This window comes from Myxine glutinosa, chromosome 7 (genome assembly GCF_964187855.1).
Source record: "Myxine glutinosa chromosome 7, kmMyxGlut1.1, whole genome shotgun sequence".
Classification (NCBI taxonomy): Eukaryota; Metazoa; Chordata; class Myxini; order Myxiniformes; family Myxinidae; genus Myxine; species Myxine glutinosa.
This window is the reverse complement of record NC_136267.1, coordinates 54968644-54995365: the sequence shown is the minus strand read 5'-3', so window position 1 is coordinate 54995365 and position 26722 is coordinate 54968644. Positions and strand designations below refer to the sequence as shown.

The 26722-nt window shown below is 46.2% G+C and overlaps 1 protein-coding gene across 7 annotated transcripts in view; it reads right to left on the bottom strand.

Moving 5' to 3' along the window:
- Window positions 1-26722, bottom strand: part of LOC137431259 (hydroxylysine kinase) — a 60922-nt gene that overhangs the window by 8205 nt on the left and 25995 nt on the right. For 2 of the 7 annotated variants that reach the window (XM_068122367.2, XM_078781754.1), the window contains exons 2-4: window positions 11662-12059; window positions 6069-6208; window positions 694-874 (exon numbers count right to left, since the gene is read on the bottom strand). In XM_068122367.2, coding sequence (XP_067978468.2) covers window positions 694-874; window positions 6069-6208; window positions 11662-12052 — 712 coding nt within the window. In that variant the 5' untranslated portion in view covers window positions 12053-12059. Of the gene's footprint in view, window positions 1-693; window positions 875-6068; window positions 6209-11661; window positions 12060-17552; window positions 17683-26722 lie in introns of all 7 variants that reach the window. The other 5 variants (XM_068122369.2, XM_078781755.1, XM_078781752.1 and 2 more) reach the window with 4 other exon arrangements.

Sequence of the window (26722 nt, the reverse complement as noted above, 5' to 3'; positions counted from 1 at the left end):
TGGATAGGGATTTTCATGGACAATTTGCCTCATTATATTGCTCCGAAAGAGACCCGGAAGAGGGAAGAGAAGAGGATGCCGCGATGGCGGGGAAATGGTGTTTGTGTCTCTCCATGTTTCTCTGAGTTCAGTACTTGGTTTCACTGCCCTCCTTGGTTTCAGTCTTCATGAAGAAACCCAAATCTGTCACGCACATGTGCGGACACGACTCTTACCACCTATAGGACCTCTTTTCCAACATGTGACTGGTCCAATTAGCTGCCCGCTGCCTGTGGGCAGTGCCATATTTCTGGCTGTCCTGCCCTGCCCTGCAGTGTAGCTGCTCATTAGTGTTCGCTTGCAGTTCTCTGGACAAACGGTCTGCAATGTTGTCCATTTCATTATAAGCACGTTGTGGTTTCTGTGTGCCTTTCACTCTCAAAGTTTCCACCTGGCCTTGTCTGTACAGGAGCTGCTACATATTACTACATATTACAGAGATTATATGCAGGAGTTAAGTATCTTGGGTTTACAATCACTGCCCTCATCAATGCACATATTTCCATATGACTCGCCTCTGCCAGATATCTAATACATGAGTAATTCTAGCATACTTGAGCATGCAGTACATACTATTCTGAGCACCACCTATCTATGGATCCCCCCACTTCCACGTAACAGTATGTTTGGCTTTACAATACAGCATGTCTATACCTGAACGGAAGTGTGGAAGCTTGGGCAGGATGCTGGACGTACAGACTTTCAACGCATCATGTGCCAGTTTCTGTATTGGATTCCCATCAAGAAACTTCAAAAGTGGTATTATCTTGAGTAGGTCAGAAGTATTCCACAAGGAATTATGATCAAAATAGTTTTGTGAGGATGGCTTGAAGTCCTATGTGCAAGAAGACAAGGGAATTAACCTGCGAAACTAAATGTGCAGTAACATCTCAAATCAATCTCAATTGGTGGATACCACGTGCAATCTATTGCTTAAAATTTGTCATTGAAAATATATCTGGAAGTTGCCATGTAATACGTTTGGAAAACAAGGAGAAAAAGACATGAAATGTCATAGCCCCTGTGGTATTAGTAATTTTGCCGTAAGGAGTTAAAAGCTGCCAGTCGGCCATCTTAGGTCGGATTACAAAACAAAATGTTCTACATATGTATACTCTCATGTATGGTCTTTGTGCCAATTCCTGAACAAAATCGGATCATGCATGTTGAAGAAATGGTTGGGGATACATTTAAGTAATAAAATGGCTGCCAGTTGGCCATCTTGGATCTGATCTCAAAAAACAATATCGGTAACTGCATGTCTGAGAAATGGTTGAGGATGAGTTCAATAACGGGTTTGTTTTTACAACTAAAATGGCCGCCTGTCTACCAGTCGGCCATATTTGATAAAATTCAAAGTAAAGTGAGGTGCACGTGTATATCATCATGTACTGTTATTGTGACAAGTTTGAACAAAATCGAAGATCGGAACAAAAATTGGACAATTGGTCTAACAAGAGCATTTGGTCATCAATTGGACAATTGGTCTGTGATGTTAGACCAAGTCAATTGGTCTAATATCACATTCTTGACATCGTCACAGTGAAGAGCATTTGACACATGTGTAATGATAATTGGTTCAAGAATAGGAAATTATTTGACCATGCTCTACACAGAGAATAGGTTCTGCCAAAGCAGTTTCTCGGCTAGTTTGACAACACTGGACAGGTTACCACTCTGAGACAGCAAGTCATGGCAGAATTTGGCCGAGGTGCCAGCAATAGCTCGGCTACTCTTCATGAAGGACACCGTGGGATCGTTAACATCCACCAACCAATGCCAGCAGATGGGACACCCATCTTTACTGAGGGACGATGCACACATTGTTGCCTCGACCTGCCAGTGAAACACCAGGATAATAATTTGAAGCTGCTCCACGATTCAAACCCAGGATAGACAGTGAATGTGTTTTGCTTTAGGTTATTCCAGCTCAAGAATAGGAAAGAGAGATTCACTAGAACAGCAATTGCAGAGAGCATACCTCCGCAAGGCTGAACAGTTAACGTTTTGTATCCCACTGATGGGTTGGATCTGGATTCGGACCTGAACCAAAAGTGAATCGGCTTGTTCTTGTCACCGAACCAACTCGTCCACCAAGCTTAGTCATAACTCGTCCATAACTTTTTGAGATATCGTGCTATTTTTCGTTTTTGCCCGATCTCTCACGGGTGAAGAATTACTTTAAAAAATTCTCAGATACAGATCCGGATCTTCAGCAAAATCTAATAATTTCGTCTGTCACATAGCCAATCTCGAGTATCGACTATCTGGCAGGTAGGCTCTAGAAAGGGTATCTGGAAGCTGCATATCCTCCCCTCTTCTCTACTGAAATTTGAGATCATGCTCTGTAGTCTCATCGGAGTGGACAGCAAAGTTCCTTCAGTCTCTCAAATACTCTGGCTAGAGCCAGTTGCAATTGATATTCAACATCCGATTTCAGCAGCTGTCGGAGTGGAGCAAATTCATCACTCAACCGAGGGATGAACTTTCACAGATACCTGATAAATCCGATGAAACCTCTAACATCTTCCTCATCAGTCAGAATCGGCATACTGTGAACTGCCTCTACTTTGGCCGGATCAGTAGATAATCCATCAGCAGGCAGTACAGATCCTACTCTGTAGTCTCATCCAATACTACCTGTGACTGGCAGATTTTACACTTCTGCAGATTCAACATCAGATTGTAATTTGTTGCTCTTTCAATGACCTTTTTCAGGATTCCATCATACAACTCCACATCTGGACCAGCTACAAGAATGTCATCCATGATCCTGAATGCTCCATCTATGCCTTCAATCATCTGGTCCATAATCCTCTGCAATTTTTCAGGTGCACATTTCAGTCCAAAGGGAAGACAAAGCCACCTATACCAACCCGAATACAAACAACAACAATGGGAATTTTAAGGCCATTTTCCCTGCTAGAGCGGGGGTTAGCCTTGCGGTCCCCATGACAATCTTCTCCATTTTGCCCTATTTTCTGCATCTCTCCTTGTTAACCCCCTTGCCCGCATTTCTTCTTCCACCACCTTCAGCCAAGTCTTTCTCTGTCTTCCCCGTCCTCTACTTCCTTCTACATTCATTTCCATCACTCTTCTCAACCAGTCACTTTCATCCTTCCTCAACACATGACCAAACACAGGCTCTATTCCCATCATCTTTCGCAATTCATCATTTGTCTTCCTCTCTCTCAACTATACTCAACCTATACCAACCGAATGGTGTATTGAAACACGTCGGAGAGGAAGATTCCTCATCCAGTTTGATTTGTAGGAACCCTGACTTTGCGTCAAGCACTGAGAATACTGTGGCATTAGGTATACTTGCAACAACCTCCTCAACAGTGCACATGGGATGGTGCTCCCTCCTCGATACCAGATTCAGAGGCACAGATGGATGGAGTTATTTGCAGATCACTTCTGCCACCATGTAATATAAGCAGGATTCCAGCGTTAGGCCATCTGGATCACCGGAAGTCTGTTTATTGTTTTAGGTCTGTTGGGCCAACCAATAACAACAACAACAAGGCTGTAGTTGCTTCTGAATTGCAGGCACTTCAAACATACATTATACGGGCAATGCTGGGTACACACCATGCAACATTGGGTACCCCTCCTCGTTCAAAATAAATATCATGAGTGTAATGGTCCTTATAATAATTTTAAATAACATGATTCAAAACCTTCCTTTGAGACGGGCTGTTTTGCACGCAATGCCTTTCGATGGGTGGAGCCGAGGTCTGAAATGACCCAGCTGGGCAGTTTTTCATCTGGAGCTTGATACTGCAAGTTGAGACCTGAAAATGTGTCTAGAAAATAAGTTTTGTTCCCAGCTCATGGGACTACTATTTCTTCATGGCAATTGATAGGTGACAACATGCCTGACCATCTGTAAGCAGTTTAACTCTGAAATTCTGCCAGTTATTTCATATGGAGAGGTCAAAGCAGTTCTTGTTGAGCTAAAAAGTGCCACTTTTAGCCCTGTTGGGAAGTTCTTGGTGCGCAGAACTGCCTGGGGCAATACAACAACAACTTCTTGGTGCAGTATTTTTCCTAAGAAATGTATTTGGGGCTCAGTGAATGAAAATTAATCAATGAATGACCGTTTTGAGGCCATTTTTCTCCGCTAGAGCGGGGGTTAGCCTTGCGGGCCCCATGACAATCATGGTTCCCTGTTTGAGGCAATGTTTTTATGGCCAGCTGCCCTTCCTGACGCCAACCCTTAGTCACCTCTTACGATGCGCAGGGATTCGGTTACCTATTCTAAATTGGGGTACACACTGGGATCATTCATCCCAGCAAGCTGGTACTCAATTTGCCGACCTCGGAAGGATGATGGGCTGAGTCAACCCCCCTGGTGTTAATTCAGCGATCGACCGGGATTCAAACTCAGGATCCTCGGATCCCAAGCCTGCGGTATTTGGGGTTCAGTATTCTGGACAATCATGGACCTTCTTGGGTACTACTAGATGAACGATTTTGAAGGCTTGATGAAACGTCTCTAGGTCAAACTTCCAAAATCATAAATTTTCATCGAAAAAAACCCGTCAATTTTCATCCGATTGACTTGGAAATTGAACAGCATTTGCAAATTGTCACTAAATAGGAAAACCAACTATTTTTGAGGTCCAGGGTCAACTCTATGTCAAACTTCCAAAATCATCAATTTTCATCTAAAAAAAACCCGTCAATTTTCATCCGATTGACTTGGAAATTGAACAGCATTTGCAAATTGTCACTAAATAGGAAAACCAACTATTTTTTAGAGACACATACTTGATAAATACATACTTGATGCAGTAAAATTGTGAAAGTGATAATGTTGTTGAAAATATTGTAACAAACTGTAGGTTTCTATAACTCCGAGCTTAAATATCTCCAACCAGATCTGAGATAAACCTTCCCAAATCGTTGATTTCCAAAATCGAGAAAAAAAGTGATGTCGGCCGTAGCAGAAGCGACCGCAGGGGGGCACCAACGAAAGTGGTGCCAGGTTGTTAGCCAGGCGGAGCAAGGTGGTATCTTTGATGGGAAGCCTGTGTCATGTGCTCTGATTAAATATTCCCGTATAACAGAACTTTATCTACTATTGGACATTGAACTAGTATTAAGGCTTCTCGTGATCATATTTTATTGGCAATCACATTCCATTTACCACAATGCAGCCCCATGATATATTACAATGCCAATGAAACTGATCATTTCATATGCACCATCACTGGGACACAAATTCATTATTATGTATATTATATTATATCAATTCATACTGCGCATCGTAAGAGCGTGACCAAGGGTTGGCGTCAGGAAGGGCATCCGGCCATAAAAACATTGCCTCAAACAGGGAACCATGATTGTCATGGGGCCCGCAAGGCTAACCCCCGCTCTCGCGGGGAAAAATGGCCTTAAAACGATCATTCATTCATTTTATATAGTATTTAGTAGCCTGATGTTGGCTTAGCGGTTAGGGTGCCGGCTTGGGATCCTGGGTTTGAATCCTGGTCGATCGCTGAATTAATGCCAGGGGGGTTGACTCAGCCTGTCATCCTTCCAAGGTCGGCAAATTGAGTACCAGCTTGCTGGGATGAATGATCATGGTGTGTACCCCGATTTAGAATAGGTACACCGTATCCCTGCGCATCATAAGAGGCGACCAAGGGTTGGCGTCAGGAAGGGCATCCGGCCATAAAAACATTGCCTCAAACAGGGAACCATGATTGTCATGGGGCCCGCAAGGCTAACCCCCGCTCCAGCAGGGAAAATGGCCTTTAAAACGATCATTCATTCATTCATTCAATTCATAGTATTTAGTATGCAGCAACACAAACAATGCAACAAAATAATGGCTTTTAAGATTAATCATCTATGTCATCAGCCCCATCATCACCCCAAGCACCCCACCGGCGCTGTTCTTGGTCAGTGGATGTATAAATATTTTTTGGATGCAAAAAAGCATTAGCAAGATTATTGCACGACTCATTGCACACTCTATGTGAAAATGTATTTGTAGCTGCAGTAATTCAGAATGGTACCTGCAAGGTGAGGTTCATGAATGCTATCAGACTGCCCAGCTTGTATAACATGTCCAATTGAACAACAACCCTGGCTAAGGGTACTCCAGGCATGTATTCCAGAAGCCGAACGATGTACCTTTGAGGCCCATTCTTGCTTTCTAGGAAAACACAATGTTTTTACATTACACAAACAGTATGAGTAATGAAACAAGAAAGCATCCCAAAATGCAAAGCCCATCCACATCCGCTTTGTACTCAACAAATTTGACGAAAACAGCGAAAAAAAGTAAATTTTTAAAATTCAGGTTCTCCATATTCTCATAATAAAGGTTTGTTGAAAATTTGATGACAAAAGCTGAACTGGTAAAAAAAAAAATGACTTGAACAGATACACTGAAGCTCAAATGGTAAATAAATTAAGAAGCACGGAACCTATTTTTTAAAACCCTCCGCCCGTCACTCTGCACAGAGGATGGGCTAAAAAGGGCTATTTATATTTGCTATGACTGCTCTAACATTTTGACCTAATTAACAATTAGTCTTCTCCATCTAATATACAGTACCGTCAGAATGAAACAGAAAACCAAATACTGCATTGGAGTAATCAGAAGGAACCAAAAAAAAGAAGTAAAGAGCAAAGATGGAGTCATCAACCTGGATAGGATTCGGGTTTCAGCGCTACTCCTCTACCCTCAAACCCATCCAGACGCAGCCAAGTGAACCTTCCAGAAACAACTAATTCTGCAAGAATTCACTTCTCCGAAGACAGATAGATAAAGAAAGAGAAATAAATAAGAAACAAGAATTATAATGAATAAAGAGAAATATGAAAAAGTATAAAGAAATGTGAAAGGAACAAAGATCCCTAACTCCTCGCCCTAGCTCCTTCCCTTAACTCCTAGCCCTAACTCCGAGCCCCTAGCTCCTTCCATTAACTCCTAGCCCTAACTCTGAGTCATAGCTCCTTCCCTTAACTCCTAGCCCTAGCTCCTAGTTAGCCCGAGCCCTAGAAAGATTTTGGGAAGAACCCAGCTAGATAGATTTCAGCAGTTCTTCCTCAGGCAAAAATGCAGCAACTGTTACAAGCTACCAGAGGTCCATCAGCAGGGAAGCAGAGTCCACACAGCATCAGGATATGATGGTACAATCGTAATGAAACACATGAAAGTATTCACACCGCTTGACTTTTTCACATTTTGTTGTGTTACAGCCTGAATTAAAAATTGATTAAATTGAGATTTTTTTTGTCACCAACCTATGCAAAATACCCCATAATGACAAAGTGAAAACATGTTTTTTAGAATTTTTTACAAATCAATTCAAAATGAAATGCAGAAATATCTAATTTACACAAGTATTCAACCCCCTGAGTAAATACTTCATAGAAGCACCATTGGCAGCGATTACAGCTTTGAGTCTTCTTTCGTGTGTCTGTATCAGCTTTGCACATATGGATTTGGGGAGGCTCTCACATTCTTCCTTGCAGATTTGCTCAAGCTCTGTCAATTGGATGGGGAGCGTCGGTGAGCAGCAATCCAAGTCTTTCCACAGATTCTCGAATGGATTCAAGTCTGGGATTTGGCTGGGCCACTCAAGGATCTTCATGTTCTTTTTCTGAAGCCATTCCAGTGTTGCTTTGTCTGTATGCTTGGGGTCATTGTCCTGTTGGAACATACATCTTCACCACAGTCTAAGGTCTTTTGCACTCTGAAGCAGGTTCTCCTCAAGAATTTGCCTGTATTTGGCTACATTCATTGTTCCCTCTATCCGTACAAGTCTCCCAGTCACTGCCACTGAAAAGCATCCCCATAGCATGATTATGCCACCACCATGCTTCACAGTAGGTATGGTGTAAGATGGGTGATGAACTGTGCTCAGTTTCCGCCCAACATAGCACTTTGTATTCAAGCTAACCCCTGCTCTAGCGGGGGAAAATGGCCTTAAAACGATCATTCATTCATTCATAGCACTTTATATTCAGGCCAAAGTGTTCAATTTTCATCTCATGAGACCACAAAATATTTTGCCTCATGCTCAGTCTTTCACGTGTCTTTTTGCAAAATCCAGGCGAGCTGTCATGTGCCTTTTTCTCAGAAGTATCTTCCGTCTGGTGACTCTCCCATAAAGCCTAGATTTGTGAAGGTCTACAAAGACTATTGGCCTTCTGGTAGGTTTTCCCATCTCAGCCAAGGAACTCTGTAGTTCTGTCGGTGGCCATTGGGTTCTTGCCCAACGTCCTTCTTGCCCGGTTGCTCAGTTTGGTCAGACAGCCAGCTCTTTGAATGAAAATCATGTCATGATGATGTAAATAATGTCCAATCAATTGGATTGGCCACAGGTGGACTCCATTCAAGTTGTAGAGACATGTCAAGGATGATTAAAGGAAATTGGATGCACCTGAGCTCAACTTGGAGTGTCATAGTAAAGGGGTTGAATACTTATTGGCTGAAGCCTTTCAGCTTTTCATTTTTAATTATTTTTTAAAATTTCTAAAAAAAATATTCCACTTTGACATTATGGGGTATTATGTGCCCACATCGGTGACAACAAATTATCGGTGACAACAAACCTCAGTTTAATCAATTTTAAATTCAGACTATAACACAACAAAATGCGAAAAAAGTCAAGGGGTGTGAATACTTTGTGAAGGCACTGTATTTTCTTTGAGGACATAAGCCAGTTCATTTTTATCGCAGGTCTACAAGACCTCCGCATGGTTGTTGTTGCTGTCATTGTTGTGGTTCTTGTTGGCGTCACTTTTTGAAACGTGCACCCATTGGCCAGACAACTGCCGGAGCCCACCTACATTTGTCGCTTGACTACACCCACCATGGCACCCAGACAAAATAATATGGTTGCCATGTTGGTTTTCTGCTGGACATATGATAATAGTTATAGGCCTCCGCTGCTTAAACACTGCTCGGGTTTGGATGCGTCAGATTTCCATTAGCTTTGTTTGGGTCAAGTGTTACTCACGATGATGGACCCCGAAAAATCGAATCATATGTTGAATAACAAGCGTTACGCCTAGGTCCAACTTCGGTGAAGTGATGTGAGTTGACAAAGTGGAAGACGCAGAAAACATGCTATGATATGATATTTCGCTCACAAGGTTCAGACATACATGGAGGCGGCCATCTTGGATTTTGACGTGGCGACCCAATTTTCAAAAGCGTTCTTCCTTATGCCTAGATACACCCACACACCAGATTAGAAATTGGTACTTCGCTTCTTTTTCAAGATATTCCGCTCAGAAGGTTCAGACATACATGGCGGTGGCCATCTTGGATTTTGACGTGGCGACCCACTTTTCAATAGCGTTCTTCCTTGTGCCTAGATACACCCAAACACAAGATTAGAAGTTGGTACTTTGCTTATTTTCCAAGATATTTCACTCACAAGGTTCAGACATATATATGGTGGCGGCCATCTTGGAGTTTGACGTGGCGACCCAATTTACAATAGCGGTCTTCCTTATGCCGAGATACACCCACACACCAAATTAGAAGTTGGTACTTCGCTTATTTTTCAAGATATTCATCTCACAAGGTTCAGACATACATGGCGGCGGCCATCTTGGAATTTGACGTGGCAACCCAATTTTAAACAGCCTTCTTGCTTGTGCCTAGATACACCCACACACCAGATTAGAAGTTGGTACTTCGCTTCTTTTTCAAGATATTTCGCTCACAAGTTTCAGACATATATATGGTGGCGGCCATCTTGGATTTTGACGTGGCGACCCAATTTTCAATAGCGTTCTTCCTTATGCCGAGATACACCCACACACCAAATTAGAAGTTGGTACTTCGCTTATTTTTCAAGATATTCATCTCACAAGGTTCAGAAATACTTGGCGGCGGCCATCTTGGATTTTGTTGTGGCAACCCAATTTTCAATAGCGTTCTTCCTTATGCCTAGATACACCCACACACCAGATTAGAAGTTGGTACTTCGCTTATTTTTCAAGATATTCATCTCACAAGGTTCAGACATACATGGCATCAGACATACATGGCGGCGGCCATCTTGGATTTTGACGTGGGTTGCACCCACACACCAAATTCGAATGCAGTCCTTCGCTCACGCACGCATGCCCGCAAGCAAACACGCACGCCCACACGCACACACACACGGACGGAGGGGAAAGCAATAGTCCCCCTTTCGCTACGCTGTGCGACGGGGGACAATTAGGTCCTTTTACGATGCCTCTATGCTTTTGGTTTTGGCGTGAAATACCACGAGGCAGGCCTGAACAAGTCTATCAAGGCCAAAGGAAAGCGGAGGAGGAGCCGACGGTAAGCGCGAGCCGCCAATCAGGGCTCGAGGGGAGTGACTTACCACTGCGGCAAAAGGCGGGGTTTGGAACATTCGAGTCAGGCCAGGGCGGGACGATATAACCCTGTGCCCAGAGCCCCCACCAGAGTTGGTGAGTTATGAGGCAGATGAGTTGAAGTCGGGGCTGAATACGTGAGTTCTCAGTTGGTACGAATGTTGGTATACGAACTTTGCCCTGCTCCCCGCGCTCCACGCAGTTGTATTAATCGCGCTGTGAAAGACAGCCGTGCTGAGCCACAGACGCGCGCATATTACCTTCTGCCTGCCTTTGCCAGGATACACGCCGCAAGGATTTTCCCGCCTGCCTGCCTGCCTTCGCCGGGATACGTGCTGTGACCGCCAGAGGGCCACGCCGGGTGAGCTGTTCCTGGAGCGACCAAAGCCGGCGCGTTTGGCGCATGAACATTCTTCCTTCAGCTCCCTGTGTGTGTAAGTGGGCCCATTGTCAGGGCTAATATGTTAAGACTGCTTAAGACTGCCCTGTGTCTCTTCTTCTTACCAACCATTGTAAATAGTGTAATAAATCTGTTCTTTCTTTGATTCGACCGTTTCGTCCCTTCCATCATTGCCTTAGCATGGTATGAATTAGATCGCTCTGATCGGGTTCAATAAGCAAGGTAACAGCATGGGTCACGTGGTACGCCATCCGCCCGGGTGTACTCAATTACGCGTGGCTCGTGCGAGACTCGATCCCCGCTGCCGCTGTGGCGTGGGTACTCAAGGTACGTGCAAACTTTTCCAGAGACCCTTTTCCACATCTGCCCGGAAGTGGCGACTCAGTCTCGCGGTTCGAAGGCCCAAGGAGAACAAGGGGGCTTAATCTCCCCTTTGTAAGGGAATGGGCTTCGGAAAACTGCAACAATATGTTCTATGGGTTAGCTCCTATTCGAGCCTCGACTTACTATACCAAAAAAAAAGTTGGTAATGGCATAATAAGGTAGATAGGGGAGGGAAAAGATAGTTAAATATTGCACTATTTCAATGAGGTAATGAAAAAACAATATGTAATGATGTGAGAATGCTTTGAAGAATGTGAAGAAAGGGGGAGAGGAGGATAGAGAGTTTGGGTAGGGGAGGGCAGAGAGGGGACAGAGACAGTGGGAGGAGGGGGTTGAGTATTTGGGTTGGAGGGAGGGGGTTGAGGACTTGGCGTGGGAGTCGGAGGTTGAGTACTTGGGGTGGGGAAAGGATTGAAACCTTGGGCTTTGGAAAAGGGGGAGAGGGGAACTGTAGTCACATTTTACATAACGTGGAATTTCCGTGGGTACCGTACCTGCTTGTGTAGAAAGAATAATGTGATATGAATGAAGTTTGTCAACACGTACCTCCGTGTCTTGCAAGTCTATCTCCTGCTTACCGACTGAGAAGAAGCTAAGCATTTCTCCTGCAGTTGTTGGGAACGTCATCGGAGTGGGAAATCCACATTTTCGCAGGAAGGTCATTGCATGAGACTGCACAGAACATATATCTGGATTCTGGCTCAATACATTGTTTATGATCTTCAGGACGTAATCGTGTTGTACGTCATCAGCATCTTTGGCTGTCACATGAAAGTTCTGATCTTCAAAGCTGGGAAGGGGTTTTAAAGCAATGATGTCGTATATACCATATTTATTCTTCAGAACATCTCTGGCCTCCTCCGGGCTCAATTGTGGTTCATTCATTCTGATCCTGAAATGCATCAAACAGCAAATTAAATTTTAAGTAAGAAAATGGGCTTTATGTCAAATAATGATCCAATCAAATTGGAGAAATTAAATTCAACGATTACGGCACTCGGTGGAGTGCATTCCTCCACCAGGCAGAACAGTTTATGTTTTGTATCCCACTGATAGGCCGGATCTAGATTTGGACGTGAAACAAAATCTAATCGGCTTCTTTTTGTCACCTAAACAACTCATCCCCCAACTTTAGTCTTAACTAGTCCATAACGTTTTGAGATATCCTGCTATATATAGTTTTTGGCCCTATCTCCCAATGCTGAAGAATCACTTTAAAAATTCCAGTGGCCGGATCCGAATATGGATCTTCACCACAATCTAATAATTTCGTCCTTGTCACATACACTACCTCTCTGCCAAATTTCGTCCTTCCTAATCCATCCACCATTTTTTGAGATATCTTGTTCACAGACAGACAAACAAACAAATGAAAAATCGGTCAGAGACCGAGGACTTGCCGGAATGTACTTTTTATCGGCCATTTTGGATCATTAAAAGTACATAATGACCTCTGCCAAAGTTCAAACGACGTGGGTTTAATCTCTACATGAGAGATTCCACATAGCTATTTGGGCGGTGTATAAGCTAACAAATCACTGTCTCCATCGATCTTGCCAAGGCCGTAACACCTATCGGCTCAAAATCCTTTTAACTGTTGACTTGGTAGTTTTTACAATGAAGGAAACACGTATCGGGAGTATATATGACATTGCGATTGTGAATGTGACAGCTCTGAGGCATCTTTTGCTTCGCATCGCAGTGACGGCGAGCACCAACATGGCGGCTGTTAGATTAAAATCTGGCTTCAAGCCCCCTCACTACCCAAAGCCTTCAACCAGACATATTGTTATGAATTTGAGTAGAGGAATATCTACAGTCAGATAGATCTGTATAGGGAGGTATTCGACTGTCGTGATAGGGGATCTACCCTGTAATAAGTTCCATGTGTAGTCCGGTTTGTCGGGATAAGCTGTATTGATGTCCCCGCTACGAGGGAGCAGGGCGTGCTAAATAGTCCAGGGATTATGGATAAGATTCCTTTGTTCGTCATCCCCCCTGTCGCCAAACCTTTGTCCCTTATGGCAATGCATACCCATATAAACACTTCGATAGGCCCTTTAGTGCACACAGTAATTAAATTCCCTTCCCTTACAACGACTTTGGAAAACAGGCAGGAAGCCAGATCGGGGCACTGCCGGATGGCCGCCACCAGCTACAGCTCCGGCCGGCCGAGCAAGATCGAGTGACACGAGCTATGACCACGCTACAGGGAACGTGTGATTGGTTGGCGCAGAAGGCGCAAACCTCCAACCAATCAGGGCGAGCAATACCGGTGCGGGAAGCACTCGGCCAATGACACCACGCCAGCAAAACAGAGCATTGGAGGAGAGTGGACCCATGTTATAAAAGGGCGTGCCGGACGACATTTTCTTTCTTGCGCTCTCTGGCTCTTGCGCTGCACATCCCTCTCTGGCTGTCTTGCACTGCACGACATTTTCAGCAGCTCTCTTGGGTTTTCATAGCATGCATTCGCATTTGCTCTCCTTTGGCCCTCTCCCTCTTTTTGCCGGTTCTTCTTCGCTGGCCTCTTGACGCTGCACGACGTCTTGTGCTCTCTGTGCTGAGATTGGAGATCGCGTTCGTCGTGGTGCTTGGAGCAGTGCTCGGTGCTCGGTGCTTTTGGTGCTGTGAGCGGGTGGGGCCTCGTGTGCGATCGACCCGGAGCTTGGAGCCAGACGGGGCCATGTTCAACAACGGACAGTTAAGACGCACCACATTTCGCACGTACACGACGGACAGTTATTTTCGTAATTCATTCCTGTGTGGCGTATTTGAAGTGAGGTGTGTGGGATCCCAATTTATGCTCTTTATTTATTCATCGTCGCGTTTCATTGTTTCGGGTTCGTGAAATAAATCATCGTGAAATAAATCATTATTTTTGTACATTCTAATTCAGTGTTCGAGTACGTTAATTCCTGACAGGACCGGAGCTGCAGTCGGCGTGCTCCAGGTAAGCGCTTTTCCCGCTTCTTTCTCTTCCCGCGAGTCAAAGCAAAATCCGTGTTTGGTCGTCGCCTCCAGTAGATCTGTTTGTTCCATCCGCGGTCCCTGGTGTTAACCGGAGGGATTCGCACGACAACTGGTAGTCAGGAGTGGGATATAACCCTAAAAAATAAAAATTGGTGTCAAGAGTGTGGAGGATTTGGAAACAAATTTTTTTTAGTCCGAGGCGAAAATTTTGCATCGTCGATCGGTGCGCGGGACACGAACAGCGTGTCAGTTTAAATATAAATTTTATTACGGTTGGAAAAGCCGCGCGGAAAAGCGACCTCTTCTTTACGGATGGAAGAGGTAAGCAATATGAAGGAAGGGAGAATGAAGATGGGGATAGCATTCGTGGTGAGTCGGAGGTAGATGGGGGAATTCAGCATAGCGATGGAGCTTCCCCCGCCGTAGGGACGGCCCCCATAGACAACCAGGTCATAATGCAATTGATGGCGTGATTGGAAAACAAAATGGATGCTCAGATTGAGCAGATGAAGTGAATGAATAGCAAACTGGATGCCCAGATTGAACAATTGAATGAATACAACAACAACAACAACAACATGCATTTTAAGGCCATTTTCCCTGCTAGAGCGGGGGTTAGCCTTGCGGTCCCCATGACAATCTTCTCCATTTTGCCCTATTTTCTGCATCTCTCCTTGTTAACCCCCTTGCCCGCATTTCTTCTTCCACCATATTTAGCCAAGTCTTTCTCGGTCTTCCCCGTCCTCTACTTCCTTCTACATTCATTTCCATCACTCTTCTCAACCAGTCACTCCCATCCTTCCTCAACACATGACCAAACCATCTCAACCTGTCTCATCTCATCTCAACCATCATGTCTGAATGAATGGACGAATGAATCGAAGGAAGAACTAAAGAATGGTGCCGACGGGGCTCAGGAGCCGGGAATGGCAATTGAAATAAATGGGGAAGTTAGGGAAGGAAATTTGGAAGAAAATAGGGATTGTGAAAATTGTAATAGGGAATGTTTCCCACATCATGACCTGGAGATTTATCCGGGCCGGGTGGATGTCACAACACCTCAACAGGGGGAGCAATTGGAATCCTTGCAGCACCAGGGCGGTGGTGCAGAGCAAGAGGGGATAACATTATTGGGGGTCCGTGTGGTGGAGCTGGACCGGGTATTTATTGGGGAAGGCCTGATGGGGCCAGAAATGATTGGTGATGGGGATGAGCATGATGTGACCCAGCAGCTGGGGACCTGGGACAGTCCCATGGAGGTAAAGGTTGACCAGGTCCAAGTTTGGGGGGAGGAGGTGAGTCGGTCCGAGGAGGTGGTTGAAGTGGCCCATATACTCGACCCAAGGGACCCACACCACGAACACCGATTGGGTAACAGAGGCTCAGAAATTACAGAACCAGTTGGGGGAGTGTGTTGGCTCCAGGCTGGATTTGGACATTGGAGAATCGGGAGATCGAGCCTCCGACGATTTGGTCCCTGTGGGGAATTTGGACCAGCTGCAGGGAGGGGCAGAACAACCTGGGGTTGTTACCTGCAGCTGCGGTTTGGCAGTGGAAATGAAAATTTCTAAAAGGAAATTTAAAATTAAATTAAAATGGGAATGGGATTTGGAACAGCCTTGGGGAGAGTTGGCCCCGGGCTGTGGGATTTGGACCAGAAGAGGTCATTGGTGATGGCCTCGGGCAAAATTTGCCCCTTTCAAAATTTGGGTATGCCACCCTGCTGGGGGGCTGGGCTGGCTGGATTTGGACGTGGGGTCCAGCCATGGGTGTCGTGGTACGACCTGGGCCCCACAGGGGGCCTGGTGGAGTGTGGCATCCCTTGTCCGTCGGGGCGCCGCCCGAGCGTGTGGCTCGGGCCGACAGGCTCACCGGACCCTAGTGGGGGCTAAGACCTCCAGGGGGTCCGAGGTGGTTTCTCAAGCCTGGGATGGCGTATATTGAGGACCACTAGGGGGAGGTGTTGTGGGTCGCGCTTTGGTGGTGGCACCGCGGACGGCCAACTTGGGCCTGATGTGGTGACCACCCGGGCATGCGGCCTGACACCCTCTCCCTGAGACTCTGGGACAGCCGGCATGTGGTGACCTGCCATGCTGGCTGGTCTATGGACGCGGCTCGAACCGCATGGACAGGAATGAGATAGCCCACCGGACAACCATTGGGGCATCTGTGGAACGTGATGGTGAGAGTGACCTTCCACAGATGTTCCGTTATGATTTATGGACTCTCGGTTTGGGAAGAGAGCCATGGGAATGGGATCGGGAATTTGTAACGTGCCGAGTATATGGGCCATGCTCGGCTCTGACATGTGTATGGCAAAGCATCTTTCTTTGGTGAGTTTAGGGAAATGTGAAAAATGTTTGGCATGGGTAATCTGAGGGTTAGATGTAAATTTAAGGATGAATTTTGAAATGTCATGGTGGATACTGACAGCAGTGTCACCATTATTGATCCAGGTGTGTTTAGACCAAAGTGTTGGAGGCTGTGATAAAATTGACAGGTTAGCAGGACATAGCCTCAACTTTTTGCGGGGGCGAGTGCGCCAATATTTGGGACGCGGGGTTATGGGATGTTGTTGGGTAGTCTGAGGGTCAACGTGGTGCTATGGGTGTCCGAGGTGTGTGGACCATGTCTTCTGGGTGGGTCTCCTGGTGGAGCATGGCTGTTGACTGGACCTTGGTGTGGTCAAGTGTGGGTGGGCAATGGGGGCTGCATGTGGTCGGACTGGGGGAAGATGTGGAGGTGCAGGGGACGTGGTTGTTGGGATGCCACGCACTGCGACCGTGCCCCCCAGGTCCGAGGCCTTGGGAATGGCGGTGTTGGCAGCAGGTGCTCACCACATTGGCCAGCTGGGGCTGGTGCAGCTGTGTTCCTCGCAGGGGGGGCCGAAGGATGGATGGTGGGTCGCACCCTTATGGACACTCATGGGCCATGTTGGCGTTTCGACTGCTCACCTTTTCCCGGTGACCTTTGCACGGTAGAGGTGCGGAGCTGTCGTGGCCACAGGTAGTTGTTTAGAACAGTTCACCGTTGGATGCGGATCCACATACCTGCCAGTATAGTGGGGAGAAAAGTGAAATTTGGAAGAATTTGATTGGTCCAATGTGAAATTTTGGGATTTTGTGGGTGGATGGCACTTTTTGAAAAGCATGGATTGCACATATAAAGGTGTTGTTTTTTGTGTCCTCATGCCTTGCGGTCCTCCTCATCTGCTGTGGCGCCGTCCAGAGAGAAATTAAAGACAGCCAATGGGCCTGGTAGGCCTTTTTGTAAATAATGAACACATGCTTAATAAGTTATTTTAAAATGTATTTATTCTGAAAATCATTCAGTTCTTCAAGCATATTATAGACTGACTTGCATGGTTGGTAAACGAGTGTTTTTAACAAAAATACAAACATGGTGTGAATACCTTGTTGTACTATTTCTACAAGTAGGCAAGGTAGCAGCATTTTCAAGATACCCAATACGCCTCAGCTGTGATGTATTGTTGATCATCCTGGGTGACTTAAACCACCAGCACTGATCCCTATTTAGGAGGACTGTATGAAAATCGTGTCAGTACAAACTAGGTATCGATCAAAGTCAGTTAGAAATATGGATCAGATGTGAACAACTTTTTTCAATACACGTTCACAAGTGTGCAGATGGAAAAGCAAGTATGAAAATATAGCTTTATACCAGGTATTATACCAGGTAAAAATTCTGTGTATGAGAAAACTTATACATGCAAAAAGATGCAGATCTTGTAAGCAAGTAGTGGTGAAAATTAAAATACTGACGGGAGTGATGCATAAATGAAACGATGCAAGAGAGGCCTATTGTTCCTTCATCATGTTCATTTCAAGTACATGTATCAATACAAAGTCTTAATTTTTCTGCAGCAAGCAATTCGAAAAGGCTAGAAACCATTCCTCCCCATCACTGCAAATACCAACAAATATTTTGCTTCAAAGACTTCTTTCTATTTGACTATTAGTCAAATATTAGAAGTTTATAAACTTCCTTTTTCTTTTCAAAATGGTTGACTTCGTTGGAGTAGCTTTGCAGGTGTGACATATTGGGTATATGTCCTGAGCTGGAAGTCCACTCAGCAAATCATCTCCCGATGCACAATGACAACAGACTGCTGCGAACACCCCAGAAGACTAGTAGGTCACCTCAACTGGCTGAACACATTGCAGGTCCTTCCTCACAAACACTCTCTTCAAAATATGCTCTCCCTCGGGATCTAAATCATGTGGCATAAAGTCTTCAAGGTCTGTCCCACAAGTGTAGTCAACTTGACTCAGGGCAGCATCCAGCTGATCTAGTTGCTCCTGTTTTAGCTTTCGTGCTGCATGCAGGACCCTAGGTTCATCACACTCCTGACAAGAAACTGTTCTTTTGACACGTGCTGACGTTTGTGCGGATGGATTAAAGGGTAGTCCATGGGCCGTCTTTTATATATATGTATATATTTATTTATATATATATTTATTTATATATATATATATATATAGATATAGATATATATATATATATATGTATCATATATATATATATATCATATATATATATATATATCATATATATATATATATATATATATATATATATATATATATATTATATATATATACATATATATTGTTGTGGAAATGAGAATTGTGTTTTTTTATTGTTGTAAAAATATCACCCTCCTTCCTCCAGTTGTGTATAAAGGTCAAAGGGCGTCCCTTAGTTAGGTCATATACAATCCCGTTAGCCAATCATAGATTTCCTGCTTGTTGGTAGTTATTTCCTTATTCTGTGTTTTAGGTTAAGGCTTTGTCTTCCATTAATTAATACTCCATTGCACCGAATTCAAATAGAGTAGATTCCCTTTCATTTCCATTCCCTTTCATTCCCATTCCTAAAGCCTCGATTGCCAACTGCATTCGCCGCCATTGCCATGTGCTCCGGCTCGGAGAAGAAAGGCGTGTCTCCACCTCGTCACAGAGGGGAGGAGTGAGTCAGCCCCGCTCAACCAACCCAGCCAAAGTGGTTTGGCTTGAGAGGGCGGAGAGAGAGCGATCGGGGAGGTTCGCAAAGGTTGAAGGGCGGGGCCTATATAACCCGCAGCGGGACGCTCCCCACGCCAGATGAGTTCTGAGTCCAAGAGAGATGCACCTGAGATAAGTCCAGAGGAGGTGAGACGAGCTTCGGAGAGAGATGCACAAAAGAGTCCACCGCAGCTTGTGAATAAACCGCAGCTTGTGAACAAACCGCAGCTTGGAGCGTCGACGGCGGTGACGACAGTTGCGGCCAAGAAGCCACGTCGCCGTGCGGAGACGATTGGGGAGAGTCGGCGGCTGCTCAACTCGAGCCGGGATCACACCCACCACCCGCATCCTTCCAGCTCTGTGGACCACTTGGACCTTCCCCTCCTTCCAGCCAATCGTTCCTGCCTTCATTTCCCCATTCGTGTGAGTTTGATTGTCGTCCGTTTTGTGTGTCTTGTCCTGGGGTATTAATTAAGACTGTAGGTAAGCTAGCGTTGCACTGTGTTTCTTCTTCTTCTGTTTTTATTTTTTTATTCTTCCTCCTCCTTGGTTGCTTTAAATTGTGTAAATAGTAAATAAATCATATTTGTATTTCTTACCCTTTGCCTTTCTTTCCTCTACATCCGTCGTTGTTGTCTTTTCCCAATTGAATACCTGTGGCACGATTTGGCCAATGTTTGAGAATCGGGTCTAGTCATTGTTAACGGTTCGTGCCGCGGCTGCCATCCGCTCGGCAAATTACCATCTTATCCGCGGTCGCGAACGAAGCTGCTCACCAGCCTTTCCGGAGGTCGCGGTGCAGCTTCAGGGACCACGTCGGTCAGTAACAAACGAGGGGACTAATCCCCCCTCGAGTAGGGATCCGAGGCCGACGTTGGGTTCCGTAACAATATATATATATATATATATATATATATATATATATATATATATATATATATATATATATATATATTGTTACGGATCTCGGGGGTCGGCTCTCCCCTTATCAAGGGGTGGTTAATCCCCTTGTCCTTTTAGCTGGCCGTCCTGATAACGTTCCATGCACACCACCCAGGCACACTCACACACGAACTCCGTTACACACCTCTCCTGTGCACACCCTGGTGCACTCGCCTCCGTTATGTACTCCGTAACACTCATGGGTGTGCACTCTGTTGCACACCCAATCAGCGCACCCTTACCCATGGGTGTGCACTCTTTTGCACACCCAATAACGTGCTCTGGTGTGCTCGCCCGCACACGCTCCACAACCAACTCACACTCCGTGTCGCATGCCTCACACTCGGTTTCACACATACACTCCGTCGTGCATTCGCTTTCACTCTCTGTTTCGCATTCATCACACATACACTCCGATGTGCATTCACTCTCGCACTTGGTAATACACTCGCGCTCTGGTGCCATTCGCACACGCGTGCCATTTCCACTCACACAACGCACCACGGACCTTCTACGAGCGCCCCGGTTACGCCGGGATCCCAAGCGCGCGAAAAATCCTCTCGCACCAAACCTTTTTGCGCCATATACAGCCCGGCTTACCTTCGGGATCCTCTTCTCCACACGCACCTGCAAATCTTTATCAGGATTAGCAAGTACGGCATCATGATGCGTATACAGACTTTGTACACATTCCATTTCTTCCTTCAACGAGTGCTGTTCTAAGTCCGCCGTCTCTTCTGCCCCAATTTCCACTATTGCTTCGCTTTTATTTCCTTTATTCAGCTCGACGACCGCTGGCGCCAATAAAATAAAATCTTTTAATTCGGCGGTCATCGGCTTCTCTATACCCTGGGTCGCGATTTCTACCCCGGTCCACGTAACCATGCCTTGCTCAGCCTCGCTTTCCCCGCGCTTCTCAAGTCGCGCTACCCCGTCGCATACCCTTGTACCTTTCCCGCTTGACCTGCGGTCTCTGTCCCTCCCCATCGGTTTTATCTCATACGTGGCTTTGTCCCTCGCTAACCCCTCATTTACTTCCCGGGCTTGGCCATTTACGTCCTCCAATTGACCCCCTAATTTGTGCTCTAATCCCCCCAATTTCTTTTCTAACCCCCCAATTTTGCTGTCTAATCCCCCAATTTGACTTCCCAATTGCTCCCCCGTTCTATTTTCCATTCCCTCACTATCGGCCCTCATTTCTCCCATCTCTTTCCTCAATCGCCAAATTTGGCTTCCCAAATCATTTTTTAATCCGCCAATTTGGTTTCGCACTTCATTCATTTTGTGGTCCGACTTTACCATATAGGCCCATATTTGCACCATAAATAGGTCCATATTCACTGGTGCTGCAGGCTCGGCTCCCGCTGCCACGTGCGAGGCGCCGCCATTTTGTGCGCCTGCAACCCCCACTACCGCACCTTCTTCATTTTCCTCCTCCATCTCTCCCACTTCTTCCCTGGGGTCCTGGGTTAATTCTACCTCCTCTTCTATCTCCTCATTTACCCCCACCGGCATCCGATCGCCTTGGTTATCCATGGCACGATTTAATTTAGATGTTGTGATAAAATTTCGGCCGCTCGGAACTTTGACCAAAATTTTTTTTAGATATAAAAAATTTGGTTCGGGTCCAAATCCCACTCCTGACGCCAATTGTTATGGCCAATATGCACAATTGGTGTCCAAAATTTGGTCTACTAAATTTAGTCCCAGGTTCCAAATCCCAACTCCTGACTACCAATTGTTACGGATCTCGGGGGTCGGCTCTCCCCTTATCAAGGGGGGGGGGGTTAATCCCCTTGTCCTTTTAGCTGGCCGTCCCGAGTCCTGGGAAGTTATAATGTTCCTTCCGGTCGGTGGTACGTAGGGTTGTTGGTTGAGTCTTAGTCCAATTACCTAAGTACTACCACCGGCCGTAAAGCAAGGAGATAACTCCCGCCGAACCACGGCGTTAATGGACATGCCAAGCGAAGCGAGCCGTGATTCGGGCCGTTAACAATGACTAGACCTGATTGTAGTGGTTCCTAATCGTGCCACAGGTACTCAATTGAGAAAAGATGAAAGCGAAGGGATTAAGATGAAACCAGAAAGAACAGGTGAATTTATTGCAAACAAAAAGAGAGGAAAGGAAAGAATGTACAGAAACGGAAGAGGAAGAAGCAGGACACAGGGCAGTCTTAAAGCAGTCTTATTCTATACCCCAGACAAACATACACACTCACATGGGGATTGTAGCTGGTAGGTGGTCAGGTAGAGGGTCCGGTGATGGGGTCCAGGCTCCAGGTGAGGCTCCAGTCCAGGCTCCGATTGAGCGGGCGAAAACCCGGCAGGCAACTCCGCGCGTAGTTGGACGCGAGCGGACCTTACATATGGCGGGGGGGGGGGGGGGGGGGGGGGGAGGCTGGTGTCCCCTACGTGTGCGCTCCTGGACAAGTGCGTTAATAAGCGCGTCTCCAATCAAACTCGTGCGCATTTCCCAATCAGACTCGTATAAGCGCGTCTCCAACCCAAGTCCTTTTTACTGCCAACCTTCCACTCGAGTGCTGCCGTATCTCTCTCCAAAGAAGTCCGTAAAAGGGCTTTGCGTTCGCGCTTATATAACGCGCCACGCGATCACTCCGCGCTCCACAAAGCCACGCCCATCGGTGATGTTGCATCAGCCCTGGTTGGCTGGTGAGGGCTTACCGGCCACGCCTTTGATGGCTGGTTGACAGGCCACACCTTATTCTTGGCGTTCCGCCCCCTTTTTCCTCGGGCCTAACCGCATGGTTTATGGCGTCGTTTCAGCGAGCTATGAGGCACCGACTGTAGGGGCGCGTAATGGCGTCGCTTGGAGAGGGCGGTTGTAAAATGGACGGAATGGGCGTACTCTTATTTGATCGATGCAACGCAGATTCAACTATTGGAAACACGGCCTTATCTAAAACACATAATAATGAAATAAATGAAGTTCTAAGGTGGCCTACGTGTTGCTTGTGGAGTAACTAGGGGTGCTACCTTTAACCTTTAATGTCATATTTACAAGAGTTTCATATTTACATGGGTGTGGGTTCTAAAACCGCAACAATATGTGGGTTATAAAACCGCAAATTAAAGCGCCATGAGGGTAGTTTACTCTTCTTGATGGGGCTATATAAGACTCCTTTATTATTATTATTATAATATATATGTATGTATATATATATATATATATATATATATATATATATATATATATATATATATATATATATATATATATATGTTAGCCATTAGGGTTTAAACCCCATGACTCAATTGATCATAACATCTGAAATTATATATTGTGCGAAAACTGATTTGAACTCAGCTGCAGAGGCGGGTGGACAAAATGTGGTTTCTAGGCTCGAGGTGCAGGATACAGGAAAAACCTGTGGATCCTTAGCCCAGTAAACAAGTCCTTGAATGTATGTGCCAGACAGAAGATAAATAGCCCACAACCCACGTACAGGGAAAAACATGTTGCCAAATGCCTTCTTCACAAAGGGAATAATTAATTATATATCTTTGTAGTTTCCAGTGTGTCTCCTAAATCAAGGACGTAACCAACCTTGGAAAAGAAATATAGACATTACATATCCTTTGATTGTTATGTATTCAGCATGTGTATTCAATCATTAATACTATTATGCCTAGTGTCAAGAAAACCATTGAAGGTATTATGAGAATATTTCCTTCGGCCTGCGCTCGGGTCTGATGTGTTTAGATAAAGAGCCAAAAAAGGTCACCCTATCCTATGCTTACATCTTTTCAGTCTAAGTTTGGCCTTCTGCAGGAAAGGACGATGGTAGGAGGGGTCTTTACGGCCCGGTTTCCTTTGTCTTTAGCGCAGACTCTTATCTGATATTTTTGCTATATATGAAATGCCTATTTGCTGATTTTGCAGCGAGTGTCTTGAAAATGCCTGCTGCGTGTCAGGCGATGCATTCTTGAGCCTTGCTCCACATTGTGTGTTTGTAATCGATTTCATTAAACATTGCTGCTCTGCTCCTCGTTCTCCTTCCTTCCCTTGAGGTCATCGACCCCCACAAACCTGGTGGCAGCGGTGGGATCATCCAGGTGTGCAGACGAGGTGGTCCCTCACGTTCCAGGTCGGGAAGGAGGCCCTGCCGGCCGGCATTTAATTTGGGTAAGCTGCCTTTGCACATCGAAATTGAAAGCCTCCTACCTTACTTTGGATGTGTGGACCTCTGTCGGCTGTACTACCTGGCTTGTATTCCGAACCATATTTCGTTTAACCAGAGCAGTAGTGGGTAACGAATCGATTATACAGGGCGCCCGAGATAAGGAGGGATACCCCTCAGGTAAGCTCCCTGCGTGGGAAGCAGGTAGACCCCTACGTGGGTGATAGATAATAGGTGTTAAGTTTACTCCGGCGTGAGAACTGTGTTTAAGGTTAGAGATCGGGGGGCGACCCGATCTTAGGACTACCAGGAGGGATTAACCCAAGGTAGGAAGATGGGTAATAAGGTAGGAAAGGAGGGAGAGCCTTTGAAGAACACTCCAGCATTTTACATGAAAAGAGAACATGGGTATGCTGCTTTGCAACCGGGCAAAGCATGGGCTGTATTGACCAAGGGTCTGAGTACGCCTTGGCCAGAGGAAGGGTCATTTGCAATAGACAAGTTGGATGTGCTATATGGGGCTTTAGATGCCCTAGAGAAGAAGAAGAAGAGTCTCCCACCTGATTCATGGAAGGTCTATAGTTGGTGGAAGGTGGAGGCCTTGAAGAGACAGGCAGCCTCCAGACAAGCGAGTTTGCGAGGAGAGTTGGGGAAATACCAGGATGAGCGAAAACGGGGTCGAAAGAAGCAGGATAAACAGATGAAGGCGCTTGCAGCGCAGACAAGCCAGAGGCTAATGGTAGCCCGGATTAATTCCGATGAGGAGGAACAGGATGAGGAAGATGAAATCCCTGTTTCCTATCCCCCCCATGGTCCAGTCCCAGGATCTAAGGCACGTACCCGACACCAGGGCGCTGTAGGGGAAACAAATGGGAGACCCCCTAGAGTTCAAGAGACCCCACAACCATCAGCCCCTCAGGTCGAGGACGATGGAGATAGTGGCACAGACACCCCGGGGTTTCCACCCCCGATAGGTCCAGGTCAGAAAGTATACCCTTCACTAGTGGAGTATCAGGCACCAGTGGAACGTGCGATAGAAATAAAGGGGGTGTTCCCCATGCGATGCGCGGGATTAGATGCAAACGGTGCCATAGTAAGGGTACGGGTGCCTTGGAAGGAATCTTATTTAACGGCCATGCAAAGGAGGGTTCAGGAAATGTTAATCAACCAACCCATGGAGATAATACACTTGCTCCGCGATTGGGTTACAGATGATGCCCCGGATTGGAGAGATATTTGTCATTTGGGAGCATCCGTCTTACCACCAAGGGTATGGGAGAAGGCCAAAACTCTTTCATTATGGCCAGTAGACGACCCCATAGCTCGAGTGCCACCCCTGGGAGGAAACGAGTGGGTCAACTTGAAAAATCTTCTCCTGACTAGCATTGGCCAGGCGCTAGCGCCACCTGGAGGACCAGATTGGGGAAAAATTGGCAACATAAAGCAAAAGGCAGGAGAATCAATCGGCGATTACCGAGAGAGAATAGAAAAAGCAATAGCTCGATGGGGCGGATTAGGGTTAATCCAAATCGGGGACCTACCCGCTCCCCTGGTGAACAATTATCTAGTAGAAGGGCTTCGGCCCGCACTAAAGAAACAAGTGCACGCCGTCCTTTTCGGTTGGAAAGGAATGGGGACCAATGAATTATGTACGAAACTTGAACAATGTCCGGGCTCCGCCTCGGAGGAAAAGAAGGAAATTAAGGACGAAATGTTGCAGATGTTGGTAAGGGAAAAATTGGCCCAGCAACAAGCAACAAGAACAACGGGGAGCAAGAAGAAGAAACAAAAGGGGGCAGAAATAATGGGAAGTGACAGTGAGAGTGGGTCAAGTGATGACGAGACACTCGGTCCGGCACTGCAGGCAGCTGTGATGCAAGTACCCCGGGGACCACAAGGACCTAGTGGGCCAGGGAATCAGACGTGGGGACAACCCCAACAACCCCAACAACCCCAATGGGCCGCTCCACCATGTTCTGTGCTAGGTCCCCCGCCGGCCTATTGGCCACCACAAACGCCCATGCCAGGATGGGCACCGCAATGGGGACCCTCCAATATGAGCCCCACCCCATGGATTTCCCCCAATTCGGGCATGCCATACGGGCCTTGTGCCCCAGGCCAACAGATGCCGAGGGGAGGGCAAGGGCGCCCGCCTCCCTACAAAGGGGGGCGAAGGCCAAACCAACAAAACCAACAGGGGGTTCCAGGACAGGGACCCCCAGGGAGAGGGGCATGCTTCGAATGCGGGCAAATGGGCCACTGGAGACGGGATTGTCCAAATTGTCCAAGGGGACCACGAGGGCCCCAGGGACAGCAAGGGCCGTCATATGGAAACGCCTATTGACGGGACGAATGCGGGCCGCCAAAGGAATGTCCATTGATAACGATGACCCCAGATGAGGAACCGACCTTGACGTTAGATGTAAATGGACAGCCACTAGAGTTCTTAGTGAATACTGGTGCGACTCGCAGTTCTA